General features: G+C 33.7%; 1 protein-coding gene across 1 annotated transcript in view; it reads left to right on the top strand.

Annotated features, from left to right (window-relative positions):
- Positions 1-22,391, top strand: part of DYNC2H1 (dynein cytoplasmic 2 heavy chain 1) — a 301,806-nt gene that overhangs the window by 13,851 nt on the left and 265,564 nt on the right. The window contains exons 13-26 of the mRNA XM_019665532.1: positions 3,336-3,431; positions 6,049-6,201; positions 6,828-6,926; positions 7,972-8,111; positions 8,195-8,423; positions 9,977-10,104; positions 14,161-14,276; positions 14,940-15,067; positions 18,318-18,467; positions 19,164-19,369; positions 19,651-19,806; positions 19,895-20,009; positions 20,553-20,723; positions 21,709-22,091. Of these exons, the coding sequence (XP_019521077.1) occupies positions 3,336-3,431; positions 6,049-6,201; positions 6,828-6,926; positions 7,972-8,111; positions 8,195-8,423; positions 9,977-10,104; positions 14,161-14,276; positions 14,940-15,067; positions 18,318-18,467; positions 19,164-19,369; positions 19,651-19,806; positions 19,895-20,009; positions 20,553-20,723; positions 21,709-22,091 (2,270 nt within the window). The remainder of the gene's footprint in view (positions 1-3,335; positions 3,432-6,048; positions 6,202-6,827; positions 6,927-7,971; positions 8,112-8,194; positions 8,424-9,976; positions 10,105-14,160; positions 14,277-14,939; positions 15,068-18,317; positions 18,468-19,163; positions 19,370-19,650; positions 19,807-19,894; positions 20,010-20,552; positions 20,724-21,708; positions 22,092-22,391) is intronic.

Raw genomic sequence — 22,391 nt, 5'->3', positions numbered from 1 at the left:
TAAAGGGTCCTCTGCCTGTTTTTGCAGGAAAGATTCTTAGGGAATTACCAGGCTGATAAACTGGTCTCTGTTCGTGGTCATTTCCTGGGTCTGCCTGTTCAGCATATTGACATAATATCATTTACCTGTTTGAAACTAACTATTATCACCTCCTTGTCTATCTACTTAGCATGGTACACAAGGCTCTTTTTATTTTTGCCCTAACTAACCTTACTGGTTATGACCTTCCCCACAAGTCGCACCCTGTGCTTCAGTAATATGAAAACTTAGCTCATGTATGAACATGTCTCCATGTACTGATATCTGTTCCCTCTGATTAGAAAACTCAAAATCATCCTTTAATTCCCAACTCAAAATTCTCTTTGTTGTGGCTTCTTTTAGTTGATTGTTCTTAATTCTGTGTGCAGTGTGCAAATTACTCCTTTTTATTTTTTTTCATTTTTTTTCTCTTAGTTGATTATTAGATTTTAGGGGGCAGGGACAGTATTTTGTGTATTTTGTCTTTCACTTATTCTTTCATTTAACTGAGCACCTTTTCTGTCAGTCACAGTGTAGTGAGGATATAAAAATGAATATATTGCTCTCATACTCTGGTGCAAGGTTTCCCAGCTTCAGCCCTTTTGACATTTTGGACCAATTCTTTTTTGTGGGATGGATGCATTGTGGGATAGTTTTAGCAGCATCTCTGGCCAGTAGCATGTGTCTAGTCCTGACAATCAAAAAAAAAAAAATCTCTGAACATTGCCAAATGTCACCTTGGGTGCAAATTAACTGTGGTTGAGAACCATTGGTCTAGCGGGAGACAGCGAACAAAACACTGAGTTCTCATTAAGTAGCAAGCCTCCTAGAGATGCCTTATTTATGTTGTTTCAATTAATCCCATCACTAACCTAATTGGGGATTAGATTTGTAACATAGTTTTCCCAGTGCCGCACAACTAGTAAATTATAAAGCTGGTACTTGATACCAAGTCTCTCTGACTCCAAAGCCCTTATTTATTCTATTACAATTCGTATAGTGATGACAGATGTTATCAAATAGAAAACAATACTTAATATATTATGACTACTCTATTATAGATGTTCAGAAAATCCTGTGAAATCACAGAGGTGGTAATGTTCAATTATTTTCCTGGATAGGGGTAGAGGTAGCATCAGATAAACCTTTACAGAGGAATGATGTTTGATGTGAGACTGGAAGAGTCTCAAGAGCACAGGGGTTGGGGTGGGTGATCATCTCAGAGAGGGACTACATATTCAAGAGCGGAGAGGCTTGCTGTCTTTTGTATCCTAAGTATTTAGTCTCACACAAAAGGAGCTCAAGAGATGAATGAATGGACATATAGTATTTGTATTTACCTCTGGACAAACAACTGGGAAAATTTACTTATACAGATGGTGCCAAAAAAAATGTATACACATTTTAAGAAAGGAAAACTGTATTAAAATTGTAATAATATATACAGATAACAAAAGATGAATACAAGTCACGTTTGACTTCTGCAATTATAAGAAGTACTCAAAGTGGTTACCATCAGCATCCAGACACTCCTGATTATGGTGAACTACTGCTTGAGCAACGTTGACCAAAGTGTCCACTTGTATGCATTTTTTTTGGCATCCCCGGTATATACCTTTACTTATGAGCAGATATTTAGCTAGCATAGGGAGTGTGAAGTGGGATGTTGGATAGAGAGCAGTAGGGCCAAATTGTTGTAATAGTACATGTTCTGTTGGTTCTGGTTTTTCTCATTGGGCTTTTTGTTGGACTGCTATTGTGGTACAGAATATGTAGAGTGGGTATCCCTCACCAAATAAAGCACATTTTAATGCATATTAGTGGAAAGAAGAGGACTCTATAAAATTAGTTAAATATTTTTTAGATATTTACTCTGTGCCAAGAATTTTGTGAGATGCTGGGGAGACAAAAATTAAAAGATAGTCTTCTTAAATTCCTTAGACCCTCTTGATGGTATCTACTTATCTTCTTTACAGAATATCTCCTTTTTCCCCAACAGAGTTGACAGTGTCCTCTCCTGTACACTACTGTACCTTGTAGATATCCCTATTTTTTTATTCATTTACTAATTCAACAGACATTTATTGCGTGCCTGCTATTTGCTAGGCACCGTTCCTGGAGCTATCATTCCAGCACGGGAGATAGATATTAAAGACATAGATAAATGATACAGTGTTAGGTAGTGATAAGTACTTTAAAGAAAAGTAAAATGTAATAAAAGGTTGTGAGAAAGACTGCTATTTTATACCGAGTGATCAGGGTAGGCCTTGATGAACAGGTAACGTTTGAGAGGAGACATATTATAAAGTGAATAAAAGAACCATGCAGATATCTGGAGGAAGAGTATTGCAGTCAGTTGGAGTGAATGACATATGCAGAGTTCCTGAGAAAAGACTCACTTGGTAGGTTAGAATAACAGCAGTGAGGCCAATCTGGCTGCAGTGCAATGAGGGAGGGATTGGTGGTAAGGCTGAGGGCCAGTTCATGTAAAATGTTTGTGCCAGGTAAGGATGTGGATTTTGAATTTGCATTTCATTCGTAAGTATATTGGAAAACCATGGGAGGGTTTTAGTAAGAGTTTGGAAATTTTGGATTTTATTCTCAAATGTATTAGGAAGTCATTGGAAGGTTTTGCATAAGCAAAAGGTATGATATGATTTATATTTAAAAATGGACCACTCTGGCTGCTTTAAGGGCTTTGCATAGACAACAGGAGACCCTGATTGAAAACAGAGACCAGTTCGGAAACTGTTGCATTGGTGTTGTCAAGACACGAGGGTGCTTGGATTGGGGTGGGATTGATGGAGGTAGCTGAAATGGTTGGATTCAATATATATTTTAAAGTATATAGTCAATGTGAGAGAATGGTAAGGACAACTCAAAGTTTTTTTGTTTTTGTTTTTTGATCTGAGAAATGGATAAATCATTGTGTCATATACTGAAAAAAGAAAGGAGCAGGTTTAGAGAATTGCAAGGATAAAGAATTCAGTTTTTTTAGCACTTAACATGCTTTACATATTTTCTTTAGGTTCCCATATAAGACTGTGTACTTCTGGTCACAGGGACTATGTTTTATAATCTTTGTTTAATCAGCCTCCGGGGCATGGCTTGGCAAATTATAGGAACTCAATACATATTTGCTGATTTTGTATAATAACACATGCATAAATCCAATAATGGAGATGAAAAACTATTTTTTGTTAAATTTTAGAATTGAGAAAAATTATTTCCATTCAGACAGTTAGAAATGAAGTAAAATTAAAAATTAAGTGTGCTGTTTATTATTGATTTTTGCTAATTGGACTTTTACTTCGTAGGTGGCACATTTTTACAATTCTATCGATCAACAAATGATTCAAAGTCAGAGACCAATGATGTTACAATCTGCCTTAGCATTTGAACAGATAATTAAGGTAAATGGACTTTTCATGTTATTATAATTATATTTTACACGTGAAATGTTTATGTGTTAGTATTTTAGTATACCCTTCAGCTTAATATAGCCATTGATCTAAGGCTTTATTTTGCTCCCCAATGACTTACTTCACTTTTAACAGGTAACATTTTTTTCTAAATGTAGATTTAAATGGTTATAACATTTCACATATTTTGATGCTGATTTTGATCGTTGGAATTAATATATATAATATACAATTTGTATGCCACTACATTTATTTACTCACTGAAGTGTGAAATCCTTATACACAAGACTCTTTAGTGTTGTTTCATTGCTCCTGATTTTATAATTTAAGATTATTTGCTATTTGTGCTTATTGAAATATCCACAATGTATGAAATTAGGAAAACCCAGAATAGTTTTTAAACTGTATGTCACACTATGACTGTTAACTTTTTGAAATCTACATTTTTAGTCTTCACAAGCATGAAATATTTGGGAAATTATGTAGAAGAGAAATATGCCCTTTTATTCTTTTATCTGAAAGTAGATAATTAGTTGTGTCATGGTCCTCAAGACTACCCCCAGGTTCTGTGATTTCCTTGGAGGACGCACAGGACTCGGTGCAGTTGTACTCACAGCAATGATTTGTTATAGCGAGAGGATGCAAAGCAAAATCAGCGAAGGGTAAAGTGCATGGGGTGAATGCCTGGCGAAACCAGGCGTGAGCTTTTGAGTCCTTTGCCAGAGGAGTCACACAGGGCATGATTAACTCCCCCAGCAATGAGTTGTAACACAGTGAAATGCTGTCTTACTAGGGAAGGTCATTATCAATTCAGTGCTCAGGTTTTTATTGGGGGCTTGTAGGAATTTTCAGCCTAGTAAGTATCAAAATTCCAAGTTCCCAGAAGAAAATCAAGTGTGCAACATAATGCCATATTGTTTAGGTACAGTTAGCCATTCTTAAAAGTTGGGGGTTGGAACCCTCCCAAATTCCAAGTTCCCAGATGTCCTCTACAGTCCTGTCTTTTTAGCAGGACTTTTAAGGGATAACAGTCAGACTTGCTATGTTAACGCTTTCTTGCACACTAGTTCTCAGGCTTAAAATTAACTAGAAATTATATAAACATGAAATCTCTATATAAAGTTATATAAAACCTATAAAAGACTTACAGATATTATTAAAAACATTTTTTTCTGATTGCCAAGCTCTATACAAGTTTATTATAATGGAAAGTTTCAAAAATACAGGTAAACAAAAAGAAAAAAAGGTCTTATAATTGTACCACCAAGAGATGACCATTCTTAACAGGCTATTTAAACTGTTTTCTATGCATATTTATAAGTGTTCTTTTGGAAATGGAACCATACTTTATTATTTTTACCTCTTCACCTAATATATATAAATTATGTCTTAATTGTAAACCTTTAGAGCCTTTTCTTTTCTAATAAATGTGTTCAAAATAAAATCTTGATATTTTTGAAGAGGAAACTTATTTTGAGAAATTGGCTTGTGAGAACTAAATAATTATATTTAACATATCAAATCAGACATAGTAGTGGATAAAAAACTAAGATAGAAGGAGAGAGCACACTAAGATTCTTTGTAATTCTCCGGCCACTTACCGTATTGGAAGGCAGGCACCCTATTTTCATACCCTTAAGCACTACAATAGTAAGTTGTATGTAGTAATTATGAATAAATGCTTTTAAACTGATTCACAGAGTGTTTTATTGAATTTACTATATAATTATTTAGGTTCATTTGCTCATCAGCTATTTGAGGGTCTGCTGTATTCCAGAAACTTGCTATGCCTTAACACTTCAAGTGAAGCATAGCTCTTCTATATGTCTCACCACGCTTTCATGTGTCTTAAGTAATCCCTTTACATATGTAGTGCACCACAATAGATGGTGTTGTAGTTTTTGCTTCAGTCATCAAATATGATTTAAGAAACTCAAGAAGGGTAGTTCAGCCCTGCCAACCTTTTATTGGCAGGGGAGTTGGAGTACTGCCTGCTTTTGCAAAAAAAAAAAAGGTGCTGGAAAAGCAGCTTGGCCCCACTAAAATTGCAGAGGGGGTTGTTTTTTCATTGGTGGTGACTGGAGTTGTGTGTGTGTTGCTAGAATGGTTTTCTGCTGTTAGGCCTCCGTTTTCCTAATTCTCAGGCAAGAGGGAATGGGCTTCTTCTGGAGCTTTATTTGTCTGTCCCTGGGGGTAGTTCCAGGTTGGGGCCTTCTCCAGTGTCCTGTCCTGGATACATGGGGGACAGTAAGGAGACCCCAGTGTCTTGTTCCTCCATTCCCAAGGTTTGTTGGCTGGCTCTCTTCTTAATTTCTACCTTTCACTCTTCCTGTCCTTATTTGTTATGTTATGTCCAGGGATTTTTACTTGTCTGAGGGAGAATCTGGAAGGAATGGGGCTACTCAGTCTTGTCCAGATTGCCTGATCATTTATAAAAGGGAAAAATGCTATTTTAAAATGAAAACGCTCTTTATAAAATGAAAAAATATGCCCTTTTTATTGCAGGTTGGTGTTAGGGATAGTTGGACTTGTGATGTAGATTATTGAATCTTTTTGAAAAAATAAATACAGTACATTTAAATACTAAATGTCATTTATTGTACCTTAGAATTCAAAAGCAGGAAGTGGGGGAAAGTCACAAATCACTTGGGATAATCCTAAAGAATTAGAAGGCTATATTCAAAAACTCCAAAATGCTGCTGAACGACTTGCCACTGAAAATAGAAAACTGAGAAAATGGCATACTACATTTTGTGAAAAGGTAAACTTTATATATAAAAATTGAATAAGCTATGAAGAGTATTGTTTAAAAGTCATTTAGGATATAATTTTAAATAACTTTTTATTTGGAAATAATATGAGACCTAAATTGCAAAAATAGAACAGAGAATACTTACCCTTCACTTAGCTTCCTCTGTTATTAACAACTTATATACGAGTAACCATAGTATATTTATCAAAACTAGGCAATAGACCATTTTTGAATTTTACAGCTTCTCCACTAATGTCTTTTTTTTTTCAAGAATCCTATCCAGGATCCTACTTTGCATTTAGTTGTTGAGTCTCTGTAGCCTCCTCTTCCTCCCTTGTTTTTCATAACCTTGAAACTTTTGGTGAGTACTGGTCAGTTATTTTCTAGAATATTTCTCAATTTGGGTTATATGATGTTTTTTCATGATTAGATTAGGATTATGCAATTTTGGCAAGAATACCACAGAAATGATGTTTTGCCTTTCTCAATGCATCTGTCAGGTGTTGATTTGTCTTATTTCAGGTTGAGTTCACCTTGATCACTTGGTGAAGGTGGTGTCTGTCTACTTTTTTCCACTGAAAATTTACCATTTTTAAGGTGATACTTTGAGACTATTATGCTCTCATTTTTAACAGGTGGTAACCCTGATGAATATTGATCTGCTTCGGCAGCAACAGCGTTGGAAAGATGGACTACAAGAATTGAGAACTGGCTTAGCAAGTGTAGAAGCACAGGTAGACTATATTTTACTTTGTGTCTACACTTTGAAATATGATCTTTTCAGAATGTGAACATATGAATTGATGAAAAGTTCATAAAGTTTATTTATAAATCTTAACTAATGAATTCCTAATAAATTTAGAATGACTGATTTATGCATAAAGACCATAAATTAACAATGCATTTACACTTAAAAATATAAAAAGTTTCTATTTGTCTTTCAGAATGCCAAATCCCTCAATTCAGAGTTTATAGCTTTTTCTGTCTTGGTGCTTAAATATCTGTCATTTGTTAGTTTTCTTTTAGGTGATTGTGACATATGTAGAACACAAAGTTAAGGTTAGGCAGAAGCCTCATGATTAAAATAACTATTTCAGAATGTTTTTGTTTTTGGGGGCAAAATTTTAGTTCTGTATACATTTTGATATGAGATGATGTATACAAAAGTGGCTAGCACAGAGCCTGCTGCATAGTAGGTGGTGATGGGATTTTGGTTGAATATGAGTTAGGTGTCTTACACATTTACATATATTTTTCAGTTCTTAGAACTTTAAGGAAAAACAAAAGTTAAAGCATTAGAATTCATATATTTATGGTTATATGGACTCAAAGAGCATATACTCTATACTGAGCATTTCAATATTTTAAATTTAACATGTTTTTAAATGTGCATTAGATTATTTAGGGAGTGAGAAAGGAGGAAAAGCGTTATACTTGATGGGGATTTTTGAAAAAGGACAAAAAAGTTAACAAAAAAACTTGTCCCTGTTACTGTTATCATAAAATCCAAATATAAAATCTATTTAGTATTAACTTGATTTAAAAAATTTTACTGATCTTTTTGTATTCTATTTAGAAACATGAAAATTGGAGATTTTCATATTTGACTCTATATAAACTCTCATACCACAAATAGTAATTAAGGAGCTGCAAGTTTTAAGATATTTAAAAGAAGTTTTCTTATTGCTTATAATTTTGCTTTATGTGATATGAAAGCATTAAATGAAAACCCCATTCTACTGCCTAATTTTAAATAAAAATGTAAATATAACACATTAGGGATTCCAAGCAAGTGACATGCGTGCGTGGAAGCAGCACTGGAATCATCAACTCTACAAAGCTCTGGAACACCAGTATCAGATGGGCTTAGAAGCACTTAATGAAAATCTGCCAGAAATCAATATAGACTTAACGTACAAGTAAGATTTCTTGAAACCCAGTTTAATTTTCAATCTATAATTTTCTAGTAATTTATATTTTAAAGTTACTTCTTTACTTTCAGACAAGGACGGTTACAATTCAGGCCTCCTTTTGAAGAAATCCGGGCTAAATATTACAGAGAAATGAAGAGATTCATTGGCATTCCTAATCAGTTTAAGGGAGTGGGTGAGACAGGAGATGCATCTATTTTTTCTATTATGATTGATAGAAATGCAAGTGGATTCCTGACTATTTTCAGCAAAGCAGAAGATCTTTTTAGGAGATTGTCAGCTGTTTTACACCAACATAAGGTATGGAACATATAGTTTTCCATCTTTCTTTTATAATATTTTGTCTGATTGATTGAATTAGTTTTAAATGTGCAAATCAATAGTTTATCTTCTGTGGTGTAAAATAAACATACGGCAAACTACAGAGCCAGAGTTTAGAATTCTTATACAAGCTATTGTAGATTTTGGCCACAGACGAGAAAAAGTTACATTAAAAATCTATTTTTGGGGTCCGGCCGAGTGGCGCGTTGGTTAAGAGCTGGCTTGGGACGCCAGAGGGCCCTGGTTCGGATCCCACATATGAGGGCCAGTGACACTGCCCTCTACAGCTGAGATGCTGAACAACAGCTCAACCTGGAGCTGGGCTGCCGTGAGTAGCCGGCAACGGGCGTAGGCTGCAGCCCCTGTGGCAGTGGGTTGCCATGGGCTACCGTGTGTAGCCAGCAGCCAGCATGAGCGGCCCTCAAGCCACCGTGAGCAGCCGTCTAGAAGCCGGCGACTGATCTGCCTCACCTGGGAAGAGCGCAATGATGGTGCCAACTTGGGCCAGTGAAGCAACATCCTCCACAACTAGACTGAAGAACAAAATGACAGCAACTTGTCTGTTCCCCTTCCCCCAATTCCCCAGCACTGTTCTCATCCCCCCAATTCCCCAATTAAAAAAAATCTATTTTTTTGTCTTTGACTATATGAAAATTGAGAAACTAACTTTCAAAAATTTTTTTGTCAACTTGGAATGTGACATGACTCTGTTGTGTCAATTGTAATTCCTTTCAGGAAAGTATATCTTGTTCTATATTCTTTGGAGCAAGAGAAATCCTTGGAGGGAAGCCTTAAAAGTTAATGAAATTGAGATGTTTTAACATCTTACTTTTGCTTCAATGCATCATTACCAGCTGACTCCAAAGATAAACTCTAAATGCATTCATTGCTCATTTATATTGATCCTGAGATTATGACTGAGCATTCGACCAGTTTCTTAACTGCCACTATGATCCTTCTGCCTTTTAGATTTCTAAAATCTATTCAATCTGGATATTTTCAGATTTGTAGCCTGTAGTGGCTCTTGGCTTTAAAGAAGTGATTCTATCTTTGTGTACATCAAATTTGAGAAGAGAATCTAAAGAAAGGGTTTTTTCAGTCTCTTCAAAAAACTTTTTTTGTTGTTTGTTTTTTTGTTTTTGTTTTCTAAGTGTGATTTTCCAGGATCCATCATCCAAGTCAAGTAGCTGTTTCAATCTAATTGTGGAGGGCACGGCTCACAGTGGCCCATAACACCATAACCTTGGTGTTATGAGCACCGTGCTCTAACCAGGTGAACTAACTGGCCGCCCCCCCAGAAAACTTTTATGATCACTGTATTTTTGTATTGAATCATTTATTTCCTATTCATTCTTTAGACTACACAGTAATGATTATATTTACATACTTATGTTGAAATTAACTTAAATGCATTAATCTTTGCCCCTTTTTATTGGTTGGACACTAATATTTATGAATAATTGGACTCTAATCTTTAAAATGTTAATTTATTAGTTCTATTTCTTTAATAATCTTTTTCACTCTTTGAATAGGAATGGATTGTCATTGGGCAAGTTGATATGGAAGCTTTAGTGGAAAAGCATCTTTCTACTGTTCATGATTGGGAGAAAAATTTTAAAGCACTGAAAATAAAGGGAAAAGAAGTAGAACGACTTCCAAGGTATTAGAAGTTAAAGCGGTGGGACTTATGCGCCCTAACAGTTCTGCTGTGGGTGGTAAGGGAACTCTTCACTTAGTGGCACTGAAGTCAGGTTAGTTTTGTGCCTCCTCTAGAGCTCAGCCATGACACTTGAGCATCATCTGAGTAGGGCATTGCTGAGACTAGAAGCTTCTCTTCTAGAGGCTCTGTTAGCTGAACCTAGTTGGATGACTCAATTGAAGGAAGAAGCTTCTATTCATTTCTGGCATGAGGATCTAACATATGATCTGCATAGGCACAGTTTAGGAATGGTAAGAAGTGACTGCTGAGAGCATACTCGAGGATGTAAAAGTAATGACATTTGACTCTGCTTTTGTACTGCTCTGCTTCCTTTCAGAATGCCCTGGGAGGCACACAACATAGTGCTGCATCTAGTATTGCCCTAAATGTGGAGGAAACCCTCTGAGGGGCATCTCACAACCCAGATACTTGAGAATATATCCCCCTCACTATCTGAAATTTTGTATAACTGGAACTACTCTTTGTAATAAGCTTGATGAAAGGCCTTGTTTAATTGTGCATATATTATCTGTAAAGGATAATATCACTTTTATTAATTCATTTGTTGATTTTTTTCAATAAATATTTAATGAGCTTTTGTAATACATACAGTCTTGTCCTATAGGAGTATGAAGATGACAAAGGCAGAGTACCTGAGATCAAATTGCTTGCTCTCCTGTAGTGCAATAAGTCAAGTATATTTGATGATTAAGTCAAGTACACACAGGGGTTAAGAGAATTAGCTCTGGAGGGACGTGGCTCTTACCAGCTGCATGACTTTGACAGTCATTTAGACTCTTTGAGCATCAGTTTCCTCAGCTTTAAAATAGTTAGAACTATAGTATTTATCTCATAGTGTTTTGAGGATTAAGTGAGTAATTTTCATGTAAATTACTGGCATAGGGTAAATTCTCAATATAAATGCTAATGGTTATTAATTGTTATTATAACTACCAGATAGAACAGTTTATATTCCATATTAGAGATTAAACTAGGCTATGGAGATTTACAGGATGATGACTTCCCATCCATTTAGGGCAGGAAAATCAGGGAACATTTTGTTAAGATAAAAATACTTGAACTAGGATTTGACAAGTAGAAAGGTGAATTAGAGGTTAAAGCAGAGCCTCTCAGGAGAGGGATTTATATGCTGAAAATAAGTAGTTGGTTAATTGAAAATTTGACTAGAGTTAAGGTTTTATTAGAGATAAGACACAATGCTCCTGGAAAGGGGTAGATAGGTACAGATTTGGGAGAGTCTTACATTTTAAATTAGAGAATTTGGATTTTATTCATGTTAGAATGGTTTGCTGTTGAAGGTTTATAAACAGAAGTGTGTCAGTATCAAAGCTGTACATTAGGAATGTTAATTTGGAAATAATGACTTCATGGTTGAATGAAGAGATTAGAGGAAGAGAGCTTGTTAGTTGGTCATCATCCAGAAGACCAGTAACAATTAAGTTGTTGGTACTCAAAATGGGGAGGAGGAAATATGAGGTATCGGGAGGTCTTTGTAGAGGAAGATGAGGAATGAGAAGTAGAGAAGAGACAAATAATTTGAGGGATTGAGTTTAGATGATTGGGATAATGATAGTTCCATTAATGTTAATTTGAAGTAAGGGAAAGATAGTGCTCTTGTAATGTTTTATATGAGGTTTCTAATCTCTGCTGCATACTGTCTTTGATCCCAATCTTGCCCATCTTATTTGACTTTATGCTGTCACCTGACTGTTCAAGGACCTTTACTGCTACCACTGCTGTTTGTTTGTCCCTTACTGTAGGCAGCTTTCCTAGTCATGCTTCCTTGCCAAAGCTAAACAAAACAAAAAGAATACCTGTCTCACATTCCACTTTTCATTTTGCTGCTTCTTGCTAATAAATTACCATGTATTCATCTAGGCTAATATACACATACATACACACAGATATTTTATGGATACTTTTTGGAAATATGCTGTATGATTAGAAAAAACATTCTAATGATGTATTTCAGATACTGTATTAAGGATGTAATGTTTGGGTAGGCTATCTATGGCTGTCCCATTCTATCTATAGGATAGAGGCTCAGTTGCATGTTGTCAATATTTTCAAGTGAGAGGTGAATGTTAGTCTTCTCCACAGGATTCTATAGTCAATGAGTACAACTCTGTTGTCATCATATCACTTTATGTTAATTCATTAGCAAAATACAGCATAATATAATTTTTTAGGTTTACCAAAATCATCTATCTTCATGTATCAAATATTAGAAATCTTTATACTTTATGTGTCAGGATTTCAAAAATCACATAAACTTCATGTATCAGGCAAATTGGCTCTTATATATTTTGGTGGTTAAGAACTGGAGTTTAAATTTCTCCAGTTAGTGGGTGATTGGGAATAAATAAATGAAGCTTTAAGAAAAAAGTATATTTAAAAAATAAAATTAGGGCCAGCCGAGTGGCTCAGTTGGTTAAGAGCTCACTCAAGAGTGTGAGCTCTGAGCAACAGGGTTGCTGGTTCAATTCCCAGCCCGAGCTGAGCTGCCGCTGAGCTGCCAACAGGTGGCAGGATGGCTCAGCTAAAAAAAAAAAATTATATTTAATACTTATAACTTGATTTCTAAGATTATTACCTGGCTGTATGCCTTAAAAAGGTCAAGTAGTTTTCTAAATAATCTTTGTGACCAAAATTACCATACTTTTTTTTAAAGCTTGTATAATTTAAATATGAGTTTTTCCTCAGATGAGCAAGTCTTGTTCAACATCTGTTTGTGTAGAACATTACAATTTGCATTGAGTACTATACAGAGAATATGTTCATAAAAATTTATGCCTTTTTTCTGATGATTAACATTACATTTGTTTTACTTTTTTTTTTAAATACAGAAAAATACAGTGGCAACTGTTGTTAAGATTTGATGTGTTGGACACATTAGTACATATACTTACAAAATTTGGATAATATCATATGCTGCTATTTATTATTATTTTTTTTAATTGAAAAACAGTGTGTTTTTCCAGGAGCCATCAGCTCCAAGTCAAGTAGTTGTTTCTATCTAGTTGTAGAGGACGCAGCTCAGTGGCCCATGTGGGGATCGAATTGACAACCTTGGTGTGGTGAGCACTTCTCTCTAACCAACTGAGCCAACTGGCCACCCCGTATATGCTGCTATTTTTAGTTAACACTATTTCATTGATATTTTGCCATGTTATTGCCTAGTCCTCAAAAATGCGATTTTTAATTGTATAAATATACAATAATTTGTTTAGCCATTCCTGCATTTAGCTTGTTTCTAGCTTTTCACTATTTTAATTGATACTTTGATGAAGATATTTGTGTATAATCTAGGAGTCTGCCTGAAGATTTCCTTAGGATAAATTCCGAAGTTGAAGTTATTAAGATAAAGGATATGCCTATTTTAAAATTATTTGATACATATTGGTAAATTGCTTTTCACAAAAGTTGCATTATTTTATTCTTCTACCAACAATTTTGAGAGTTCTCTTTGCACACACAATTGAATATATGAATTAACAATTCATTACAATTTTGTCAGTTTGATAGGTATAAAATAGTATCTTATTGTTTTATTTTCTTAGTACCTTAATAATCTATACTCAGGTTGTATTTTTATTTTATTTTCCTTATCGTTATTGTTTGTACTTGGACTACAGGATACATTTATTTTATAAATATTTTTAAAAAATTATATGCTATGACAAGTAAGCTTGGAAATATTTAAATATATTCATGTTGCTACTTCAGCAATTCGTAATTGCTGCCCTTTTTTGGTTAACTGATACAATAGATGATAAAAACGGCAATATTTCTAACAAAATCATTGTTTAATGAAAAACTTTATAATAGTACGTGTAAGGCACATACTATTTACTAAATGAAATTTAAATGTGCTTGAAGATCACACTTTTGAGTTACATTTTAAAATGTATGACACAAAATCCTGATATTATAATGAGACTGTTTTCCTCTAATTAGACTTTTTCATGTCCAAATATGTCCATTGGCATTTTTCAGTGCTGTCAAGGTAGATTGTTTAAATATTAATTGTAGCCCTGTGAAGACTGTGATTGATGATCTCATCCAGAAGCTATTTGATATGCTTGTTCTTTCTTTGAAGAAGTCCATCCAGGGTAAATATACTTTTTAATTTTAATTTTTACTTAATTGTATATAGAGATGCATGTACTTTGATAGTTATGAAATATGAATTCCAATAATTAAAATAACTGATAAAAAGAAAGTGTTATGAATGTAATATGCTTGAAATGATAAGTTTAATAAAATAGGAAAGTTGATGTTTAACTCTTAAGAGGTCTAAAAATGAAGGCATTTTTATTATTTGCAGTCTGAGCTAGCATCAGTTTGTGGCATATTTTACTGATTTCTCAGTAGGTAATTCAGTAGGTAATTCTGGTATAATGTGTTTCTCTTTATCTCTTCAAATAACTACTGTTTTCCAGAACACTGCACTGTTTCTTTTTTTCCTTTAAACTGAGGTGTTTTAGTATAATATTTAAAAGACCGAAAATGTTCCCAATTTTGAGTAAAAATTTACTAAGAATGAGTATATTTTAACTTTCTGCTCAAAATGTTTAAGTTCAATGTGAAACAGCTAAACTTCCAAGAGAAGAAATTTCTTTGCTTATTATACATTTTGAAATTATTTCTGAAAGCAAATGATAATTTAGAGTTTAATGTATTAGATTACTCTAACACGCCTTGATTTAGAAGTTATGTAATTGAATAGTTTTGGTGGTAATAATATTTCTTATATTTCAATGTTACCTGTTCAGCTCATTTACATGAAATTGATACATTTGTTACTGAGGCTATGGAAGTCTTATCAGTTATGCCCCAATCTGTGGAAGAGATAGGTGATGCAAATTTACAATATAGTAAGCTTCAAGAACGGAAACCAGAGGTGAGAATCACAAAGTAAATTTTTAAATTTATTTTTGCTGTACTGGAGATGTTTAAATTAGATAATTTTTTGTGACTACTTAGAAGTATCATATTCCAGTATTGTCAAGAAGTCTATATAATATGGTCCAATTTTATCAGCTCATGATTGGACTCTTGATCTTATGTTGGTATAGTGAAACAATAACAAAACTGCTTATTATTGGCTACAGAAAAATTTGCGGTCTATTTTATGATGTGACACATTAGAATAAGACTAAGCTTAAAAGAAATCATGCTTTTACTTCCAGGGTTATAATCTGAGGATCTAAAGTATGACGTTTGAGCTGAATTACAAATTCATTCTCTGTCTCTCTCTCTCTCTTCCCCGAACCCCTGTCTCTTTCTTAAATATGATGGAGAAGCTCTTAATTAGAGACAAAGGTGAAAGAGTGGTAAAGGTTCATAAACAGTATCCAGAAGGTTATAGCCCAGAATAAGCAAGCCAAACGTTTTATAAAACATATTATGGATGATTTTAGTTATGTTGAGAGGAAGGAGGAGAAAGAATTCAAATCAGAATACAAACTTTTATGTGTCCCTACTATGTGATTAACTTAAAATTCTTAAGGGAGTTTAAAGATGAGTTAAATAATATACTTTCATAGTGGGAGGAATTACAAAATTTTTAATGCTATGATAGACAAAAAGGTATAAAGAGAGTTTAAAGGCAAGTAAAATAAAATAATGTACTTCTCTATTAGAAGGAATTAAGTAAAGAAGGAGATAGATGTAAATAAGAAGGAAAGTTAGTTATCAAGAAAGCCATAGTATTCAAGGAAGAAAAAAGTATGAGGTGAAATTGGAGAGTTGTGCAAGGGCCAGATTATTAAGGTACTTTTAAACAATCATAAGGAGTTTGGACTTTTTTGTAAATATAATAAAGTCCTTGAAAGTATTTAAGCAGGGGAGTGACACAATGTGTTTTACATTTTGAAGCAGTTACTCTGGCTGCTCTGTAGAGAAATGGATTGGAGTGAGACAAAAGAAGCAGAGATTCTAGTTAGTGTAGGATATTGCAATTGGTAGATGAGAGATGATAGAAACTTGTACCATGTGGTAGCAGAGATGGAGAGAACTGGAGAAATTAATGATAGATTTCAGTGTTAAAACCAAGGTCTTCTGATGCGTTAGTTAGAGCGGGGGTTAGAGAAAGAAATAAACATGTCTCTTAGGTTTCTGGCTTGAGCAGCTGGGCAGCTAATGGTATTAGCTTCTGTTTACTGAGATGAGGATGACAAGAGAAGGAAGGTGGTTGGAGTTTGGAAGTGGTGGGGATTAAGATGTCAGGTGGAAGTTGAATGAGGAATATGGACTTTAGAGTAAAGGTGAAGACTAGAGGTATGCATTTGGAAGTCATCTTTGTATCTGTGATACTTAAAGCCATGAGATTGGACTAACACCATCTGGTTGATAGCAAAGAGTAGAGGGGATAGGACCAGGTTTAAGCATTCCAAAATTTAGAGTCTGAGCATGGGAGATTGACAGTGAAGCGGGAGGAAAAGCATGCAGAGTGTCACCACAAAAACTAAGAGAAATAGATGTTGTGTGCTCGGAACCACATGAGACAGTATAAAACGCTAGGCAGATCTAGGTCATGTGAGCCACATTAAGGATCTGAGGCTTGATTCTGTGGATGTTGGGGAGTTATTGCTGGGGTTTTAGCAGAAGATGTTATAGGATTTGTTTTGATATGCCCCCCTGTTGGTATGTATTTGGATTTGAAGGAGTAGAAATGGAGGCAGGTAGACTAGGAAAGTGTTGTAAAGTCTTTACAGGCTAACCGAAGTTCTGTTCTTATGTAGGAAATTAGAATCCTCCTCTATTTTTTTCACCTTTCTTACTGATTTTTATAGTACAATGTGGCTTCTTGGTATATTGGTTTTCTCTGTTTCTCAGATGGAACTAATACTGCCCAGGGATTGCCAACTGGCTATTGAGATATAGTTGACATTTTTTTTTTGTTGTTGTTATTGTTGTCTATTGTGTATGCATGGTGATTTTTAAAAAAATCTTTCTATGGCTATTATTGCTTTGTTGATTAGTAAAAGTACAGATATTAATTTATATGACACTTGTTTTACAGTGCTTTAAAAAGGCTTAGAAGCAATTCAAGCATTTTAGCACTTAATGACCTATACCTAGACTGTTGAAAAATTGCTAACTATACATGAGTCAGGGCATTTCAAGTAGAAATTGAATGCAGGAGCTTGATTTTACTTACTTGTCTGTTTCTTACATACCTTTTTTCATGACTTTTTCGTCTTTGTTAAGTAGGATAATTTAATTAACTTGTGCTTTTAAGTCATCATTGATTTCAGTTCTTTTAGAAGCATCTTTAGCATTTTCTTACACGTGGAACATTTATAATACAGTAAGTCTCCGACTTATGAATGAGTGAACGTTCATAAGTCGGATTCGTTCGTAAGTCCGACAAAGTGAGTCTTATCCACCTTTGACACAAATACACAATGTAAAGCCAGTGGTTGAATGATTCATGTTATAAGAACGAGTGACGTCTACCATCTTTTCACCTCGGTCCAATCTCTCAATTATTTTCACTTTTGTTTCCATGGTTATTGCTTTGTGCTTCCTAGCAGTTCCCTCCACATCACCACTGCTTTTCCTCTTGCATCTGGACATCCTGGGCTCTGATTGAGCACTGTACACTATCGCACTCTACAGTAAGCACACAGCAGCACAACTGTGACCATGTCCGTCAGACATATGAGCTACTTCCGCGATTTGTTTGCATCTACAAATGTTCGTAATGTGAGGTCCGTTCGTATCTGTGAAACTTCACAACTCGAATGTTCGTAAGTCAGGGACTTACTGTAAGTATTGGGTTGTCGGAAAAGTTATGACACATTTTTGCAACGAAAAACAGAGAAAAAATATGTCATGACTTTTCCAACAACCCAATACTTTACTTTGAACAGCTATAGTATTGTCTTTATAGATTCACGGTTTCATTCAGTATCATATTATCACTTTTATTATTCTTTATAACTCCTGAAGTTAGGGTGCCTTGGTTGAGTTTGTATGTAATAATAAGTAAGCATTAGAAACTTTATATCCAGGAATTTAACAATTATTTAAAAGCAAGAATCTTGATTTTTAAGAAGCAAATCATGAAACAGTAATTAAAATAAATAGAATTTTAAGAAATTTGATAAAATAGGTTGTTTTTATGTTTTTTTGTTAACCTTTAGATTTTGCCCTTATTTCAAGAAGCGGAAGATAAAAACAGACTTTTACGAACTGTGGCAGGTAGAGGTTTAGAAACAATTAGTAATCTGAAAGCTAAGTGGGATAAATTTGAGTTGATGATGGAAAGTCACCAACTTATGATTAAAGATCAGGTAAGAACCTTTTAGTCATTTTGTTAAAATGGATACTTAATTTTTTTCTCAGTTAAAGTTTCTTATTTTATTCCATTATAGCTTAGGTTTATAAGGATTTTATATTGCTGGTGAAATTGACCTCCAAGTACTTCTATATAGTAGAACACTTTATATAATGATCATTTCACGTAGTTTGTCTTCTATTCCTGCTATTCAAGAATGCATGTATCATTATTTCCAGCCTTTCTTATGAATGAATTTATTTACTGACCATATATGGTATCTTTTAAGGGTACAAACTGAAAGTTGCACATATCCATTACACTCATATCCCATTGACAGGAACTTAGTCTTATGTCATTTAGCTGCATGGGAAACTGGGAAATGCCCTCAGGTGGAACAACTGGCAGTCATTGAACTTTTTTTTTTTTTTTTAAATCACATCACCTTTTGATAGTTGTGATGGGTGCCCTTAATCACATGAATTAGTTCTTAATGATGATGTTTGCAGATTATCTCTCATAAATTTATAGTCTAATTTTATGCTTTTGAATTATTTTATTATACTTGAAATCAGTAATTAAAAACAACCTGTTGAAAAGTTGGTATTGATACTTTTTCACCTTGTTCAGTAGCAAATGTTGGAAATAAAAATGTGAAAATGAAGTGAGATTTTATTCTGAACTAAATGATATAAACTCTATTGGCTTATAGATTGAAGTGATGAAAGGAAATGTGAAATCACGTCTTCAGATCTACTATCAAGAATTGGAGAAATTTAAAGCTCGTTGGGATCAACTAAAGCCTGGTGATGATGTTATTGAAACTGGTCAGCAAAATACCCTTGATAAAAGTGCAAAGTCAATAAAAGAGAAAAAAATTGAGTTTGATGATCTTGAAATCATAAGAAAAAAGCTGGTGTAAGTTTTTTCTTCATCATGTACATAAATATATTACCAACTTCACTTTGACTGTTTTGTAAAAAATGCATATTAATGAATTTACAAGAGCCCACGCCTAAGTAAATTTCTCATGTAAGGTAGACATTGTCCCCCACTGTGTACCTCTACTTTCAAATACACAGGTGTGCAGCACACACAGACAAACACACACACACGGGTAATGCACTTAAATAACACTGATATTTAACAATTTTTTAAAAAAATATAATGATATTTCACTTTTTTGTTTGTTTTTATAGTGATGATTGTCATCATTTTGGACTAGAAGAGCCCGACTTTTCTTTGGCATATAGCATCTCTAAAGACATTGAGGGCTGTGCACAGATGTGGGCCCTTTATGAAGAGTTTCAGCAAGGATTTCAGGAAATGGCCAACGAAGATTGGATTACTTTTCGGTTTGATTCATAAACAATATTTAGATTTTTATAGTTTGGTAGTGTTGTTGGGATTTAAGTTTCAAAGTGTGTTTCTGGTATTTTATAGGACTAAGACGTATCTGTTTGAAGAATTTTTGATGAACTGGCATGAGAGATTAAGGAGGGTTGAAGAACATTCAGTAATGACGGTGAAATTACAATCAGAAATTGACAAATATAAAGTAAGATGGTTTTACTTATTCTGTTTAAAAATATTTGGAACTTTTATGTATCGTTTATTATGTAGTGACTGTAATTTTAGTTTATGTATTTTTAAATTATTCCATTACATGAAAAAAAAGTATAGAATAAAGCATAGAAATAATTGATATTTCTATCAATTTTAAAGAAGTTATAATTAAAAAATTTATCATTAAAATTATAAATCAGAGTATTTATACTTCCTAGCACAATTTAATATATGGATCATTTAGCATATGTAGGATATAGATCTACCCTAAAATAAAAACATAAATACAAATATTTTAGGTCATGTTTTAAAGATGTTAAGCTAAAAGGGAAATTTGCATGTATTCGTAGCAATGCTTAATACAAATTTTCATGTAATTCTGTTTAAGAGTGTGATTTCAAGATTGTTAATAAGGTGATGGAGTAATTAAAATTTTTATACCTAATAATCATAACAGTAAGTAATAATTTGCATTTTCCTTATATATGTATACTATGTGTATACACGTTTCTGTTTTTTTCTTCGTATTTAACAGATCGCAGTTCCTATCTTGAAATATGTGAGAGGAGAACATCTTTCTCCAGATCACTGGCTGGACCTTTTTCGTCTACTTGGCCTTCCTAGAGGAACTAGTCTAGAGAAATTAGTGTTTGGTGATCTCCTCAGAGTAGCTGATACAATTGTTGCCAAAACTTCTGACCTTAAAGTAAGAATCACTTTTTGAAATATCTCTTATGTCTAATCTTATGTTAACATGTGATTTTGTTCATATTTTATTATTTAAATAAAATTGCAAGTTAAATTTGTTTCTTCCCTTGAAATATGACAGTGTTCCACTATTCTATCATTCTTTCATTAGTAATACTTTTGAATATGTCTAGCACTGTGTATAGAAACAACGTAATTCCCTTTTTTGAGAGAGAAAAAATAAAATTAATAATGTCTTTATAAAAAGGGAGGCAGTTTTAATAAAAAAGTAAACAAATACAAATCATTTTTAAAAATCATGGCATATATTATAAACAGAAGCTAAGGGATACAGAAATTCAGATAGCTAAACCAAGAACCAATTTACTAATCAGATTTAGAAAAGGTCTCAGGTAAAAGTAAAACTTGTCACAGTTCTACCATAAGTGGCGGATTTTCTGTGTTGTGTTCTGCCCATTCAGTGTAAAAATAAAAGGACTCTAGATGTCAAATTGTTTTATTTCCTATTGAAAAGGTATATTTTTATGTTTGTTGATAATTCTGGAGCATACTTAGATAATGTGAGGTTGTAAAGCACAACTGCTGTAAAAGATAACTTTATATGATTGCTAATCACTTTAGATGTATCAGAACTTACAATTAAGTTACAATAGAATGCCTGAGGTCTGCAAAACTTTAAATAAGCTACATTATTTTGTGTCTTGAAATGGATGTGTGAGTTTTCTTTTTAGAAGTAAAAAGCATAAGGCAGAACTTTGTATATACTTTGACCATATGAACCTGAATACTTAGTATCTGATATCCATCGATACAGTAGCCAGTAATTCTTTTATTACTTGTAAAATATATCCACTTACATTTTTTTTTCTTGTCTTATGGTGAGAAGCCAGATAAAGATATATCATCTTCTAAAATAGATTTCTTATAATTTATTTATATGACAATTAATGATGTAATAAATATGGATATTTTGTGTTAAATAGGATTTAAATAGTCGGGCACAAGGTGAAGTTACAATTAGAGAAGCTTTACGTGAACTTGATCTTTGGGGAGTTGGAGCAGTATTTACATTGATTGATTATGAAGACAGCCAAAGTCGAACCATCAAGCTGATTAAAGACTGGAAAGATATAGTAAATCAAGTTGGAGATAATAGATGCCTTCTTCAGTCCTTAAAGGATTCTCCTTATTATAAAGGATTTGAAGATAAAGTGTCAATCTGGGAAAGAAAACTTGCAGAGTTAGATGAATATCTACAGAATTTAAACCATATTCAGAGAAAGTGGGTGTATTTGGAACCCATTTTTGGCCGTGGAGCATTGCCAAAAGAACAGACACGCTTCAACAGAGTTGATGAAGATTTTAGGTCAGTACAACTCCATAAGACATTGACACATATGGAAGTTTTTTATTCATATTATGAAGTCCTTAATACAAGCTAATTACTTTTGATTATTAGTATCATCTGTGTATTCAACTCTTTCTCTACTGGATCCTTTTGAGAAGTTATTTTCTGTCATTCAGGCATTTAATTTTTGAACCATTTTGATCTGTTTCTGTTTTTACTGCTCTAATATATATGATAATATATACTAATGAACTAATAAATATATAGATATAGGTATATAATATATACCTGTTTTCTAAAGTCACAAATTACTTTCCT

The sequence above is a fragment of the Hipposideros armiger genome, unplaced genomic scaffold (assembly GCF_001890085.2).
Source record: "Hipposideros armiger isolate ML-2016 unplaced genomic scaffold, ASM189008v1 scaffold_446, whole genome shotgun sequence".
NCBI lineage: Eukaryota > Metazoa > Chordata > Mammalia > Chiroptera > Hipposideridae > Hipposideros > Hipposideros armiger.
The sequence above is the reverse complement of the archived record's forward strand: the minus strand, read 5'-3'. Positions and strand labels throughout refer to the sequence as shown.